This window comes from Antedon bifida, chromosome 1 (genome assembly GCF_963402885.1).
Source record: "Antedon bifida chromosome 1, ecAntBifi1.1, whole genome shotgun sequence".
Classification (NCBI taxonomy): domain Eukaryota; kingdom Metazoa; phylum Echinodermata; class Crinoidea; order Comatulida; family Antedonidae; genus Antedon; species Antedon bifida.
Window position 1 is genome coordinate 14,045,509 of NC_136226.1, and position 4,083 is coordinate 14,049,591.

Genomic DNA, 4,083 nt, shown 5'->3' on the forward strand with positions numbered 1-4,083 from the left:
AAGCCATGTTTGTGTCCAACTATTCCTATGTAGCGTATGGAGTTGAGTCTTTTGTTTTGAAAATGGATAACGTTCAAAAGGCTTTAATTATCGAATTTAATATCAAAACAATCAATTTGATTAAAGGTTTTTGTTAAAATAATAAAAAAATTATAAAGTTACTGCGAACATGATTAAAAACAACAAAAATAGCAATTTCGGAACGGCTCTGGTTGTGCGCTCCATGCACGCTCTACGCGTGCGCGTTTAGTTTGTACAGCGATTCTCTATAGTAATAACAAAATTCTGCACATCAGTAATCGGGCAATATATTAACTGTTCATTTTGTTCATTTATTTAGTTCATTCATTCATTCATTTATTTGATCAAAATCACATAAAACAAGTAAAAAGGTTCATGAATAAAACAGTATTAAAAACAACATATAAAACCGTATAAAAACTAAAATATGTTTAAAATATTTTAAAAACCATTAAAAATTCATAAAAGAGATAAAAAGGGTGAGAAAAAGTGATTTCGATCAGGATCGTCCAAGAAAACCAGGTGCCAGCGTTGACTTTTTCTTTTGTTTCCTGTTCTTATGCATTAAGATTATAAAAAGTTGATTTATGCTGTCTATACAAAACGAATTAATTTTGCCATGAACATCTTATTTGCCTATAGATTAAACCAGCAGATGTCAATACATATACATGTTTCTCCTTCTTCTTGCTTGGTGGATGAATGTCCAAGGATCCGTGTAACGTCTGCTGAGCCAGATTCACTATATACCATAAAAGGAAGTGTCCGTAATCTCGACAAAACTTTCGTTTCTTACGGCCACTTCAAATCATCAGCAACAGGCGAAATTGATCTTAATCAGCACTCGTCATTGGGCGGTACTTACACAGGTAAACAACTGACAATTTTCTATATAATTTCTATATATTTTCATACGTCTCTGAAAAAAAATATTAAACGTTTTTGGATTAGAGGACAGTATACCTAATTAGGTTTCAATGGAGGCCGATTTATTAATTTCTTGGTATCAACTATAGGGCTGGACAATGCTGGACTCTTTTGGAGTCTTCAATGTATGAAACAAGTTAAAGCTACAATCTTGACAGTTAGAGATGTTCAAAAGCCATTGAAGATGGTCTTCAGTGTTCACCAAGGTGCACTAACTAAACAAGAGATTGACAAGTCAGATGCAATGACATCATGTCAATTAAATAGGAGGTTTCTTTCTTACCATGTAAAGACATATGATGTTTCAGATGGGAATCTTCGAGGAACAGTTTTTATACCAACTGGTAAGTGTTACCAGAACCAGTGGCCGTATTCACCAATCTCACTTAGGCTAAGGGAAATACTTACCCTTAAAATTTAAGAATTCCCTTAACAAAGGGAAACACTTAAGGGGTATTCACAAATGAGTTAAGGGATTCACTTACCTAAGGAAAACACTTAATTTAAGGGTAAAACTTAAGGGTAAAAATAATCATAAATATTCATGAGTTGTCCCATTGTCCAATCACAGAGGATTTAATTCCCCTATGGTCCAATCACTTTCCTCTCTAAAACTAATTTGCATATTTTAAAAAAGAGTAAGGAGATTGGGGAAGGGGGACGGGGAGAAAGTGTGTGGACGTGACGATGATCAATAAAAAGAAAATGGCAGTCAAAACAAAAACAAGTAAATGAATAGACCTAGACTAATTTGTATGAGGATCAAGAAAAATAGGTCTAGCCTAGATGCTACTAACAAACCAACATTCTGTGCAGGCTTAAACCTGTCTGTGTTGAGGAATATGCATCCTAGGCTGGTTACTTGGCAGACCAACAGGGGGGGCCTAGCATCTCTACCTAGCCTACTAGACTGGGGGATAATTTCTATTACAACGAAATGAGAAGCCATCTTCCACGAAAATAATGGCAGTCAAAATAAAAACAAATAAATGAATATAGGCCTAGACTAATTTGTATGGTGAGAATCAGCAAAAAAGGTCTAGATGCTACTCAAATCAAACCAAACATGAATCCCTAGGCTAGGCTGGTTACTGGGCACACCAACAGGGGGCCTAGCATCTCTACCTAGCCTAGACTGGGGCTGTCTACAAGTAGGCATAGTACTCGCACATACAGAATCGTCAGCACAACCAAGGTACTGAATAGTTAAGGGAACTTTTAAGGGACCTCTTAAAAGTTAAGTTAAGGGGAAAATAGACCAAGTTAAGGGTTTCCCTTAACCTTAAACCCTTTGTGAATACCACTTAAGTGAAACCCTTAATATTTTCTTGATTTAAGGGAAATTCTTAGGATTTAAGGGAAATATCTCACTTAAGTGTGATTGGTGAATACGGCCACAGGAACATAATAGTAAAACATAGTGACGTGCTGAAATTAGTCCTGACATGTTATATATTACATGTATATTTTTAATTATTTTTGTTTTTAAAATCATAGCCAAATTGTTGTTATGCAATACTAATGTACATATACGTATTTTGTATTATAAAGGAAAAGGGCCATTCCCAGGAATTATTGACATGTATGGCGTGAATGGTGGTTTAAAGCCATCCAGGGCAGCTCTGTTATCTTCATGTGGTTTTGTAACCTATGCATTGCCATACTTTGGTTACAAAGATCTAGTAAAAGACGTTGCTGATGTCGATTTAAGATATTTTGAGGTACTGTAATTTTTATTTTTATCAAACCATTTTCATAAGCTCAATTGTAATCAAGTTCTTCTAAAAAGATATGAACCTTTACATTTAAAATCATTGGTTCATTTTAAATCAGATTGTGACTACGGGTGGTACCTGTGTCTTCAATTTCATAAACAAAAAAATGTTGTCTAATTTGCTTATATTAACTTAGGAAGCTCTAAAGTGGTTCTCTTCTCAAGAATATGTGGATTCTTCTAGAATAGCACTTGTCGGTACGTCACTCGGAGCGATGCTTAGTATTGTTATGGCAACGTACTGGCCTGATATGGTAAGTTTCTAGTTATAAATTATCTATCCACTATCTGAGAGAATATGGAATTTTTGCAATTAGAATGCCTTAAGGACATAAATAAAATGTTGTGAGCATAATAACAGTCTTTGTCCGCAATTAAATAAATTATCTTGTTACTCCAACATATCTTTAATTATTGTAAAGAAACTCTTATATTTTACAGATACGCTAGTTTCGTACAACGCTCCCCATCATCGAACGATTACACCCCGTACATATTATGGAAGAGCATTACCTTACATAAAGTAAATATCGGTACAGTATAACAGTATTTACACAAGACTTGTGTTAAAATATATATATATATATATATACAAGTATGAAATGCATCCGGCAGCGAGCTCTCATCAGTTTAAGATGGTTCCGTACAGAATCAGTGCTTCAGGATTTACGATCCTCACTGGTGACATGCACTGATGGGATAGTGAATTAGAATCAAAGATGAACCAAGAGAATGATAGTCTCCAAAGCAAACAATGCCATCTTAATTTTGATCTATTTAAGTGCTAAGTTAAACATTTAAAAAGGTTTTATCTTATTCAACAGCAGCAATGGGGATCCAGTTGTAAATATAGATGGTGCATTAAATTACCTAAAATCTTTTAGTTGTAAATTGTTGACCAAAAGTGAATCAACTGCTATTCAGGTAATACTAAAAATAAGAGCGGGGTTGGTGAAATCTGTCCACAATAGGTTACTTTTCTGTCCATAATAGGTTACTTTCTGTCCACAATAGGGACTAGAGGGCGCTGTTGTTTGTCCATAATAGGTGACTTTCATAATTGGCTGTCCAAAATAGGTGACTTTTTGTCCACAATAGGGGATTTTATTGGAGTAGTGCGCCATCCATTATGTTGTCCATAATAGGTGATTTTTGTAATGTGTAACTTGTGTAGGAAACTCCATAGCATAGTAGACTAGTAATTAAGTAGCCTGGCCCTAGTATAGGCTAGATAGTGGCCAACCAAGTACTAACTAAACTAGGCCTAGCCTAGGCCCTAGGCCTATATCCTATAGGCCTCCAAGTCTGAGTTAATAGTAGGAAAGTTGTATCGTAAATAATAATTCGCTTTCTGGGAAGAA

General features: G+C 35.1%; 1 protein-coding gene across 1 annotated transcript; it reads left to right on the top strand.

Annotated features, from left to right (window-relative positions):
- Nucleotides 1-640: 640 nt before the first annotated feature.
- LOC144834951 (acyl-coenzyme A amino acid N-acyltransferase 1-like) lies at nucleotides 641-3,172 on the top strand. The gene is made up of 5 exons (XM_078689954.1): nucleotides 641-890; nucleotides 1,038-1,292; nucleotides 2,500-2,669; nucleotides 2,860-2,976; nucleotides 3,164-3,172. Exons 1-5 carry the CDS (start codon nucleotides 641-643, stop codon nucleotides 3,170-3,172), a joined length of 801 nt encoding a protein of 266 aa, XP_078546080.1.
- The last annotated feature ends 911 nt before the right edge of the window (nucleotides 3,173-4,083 follow it).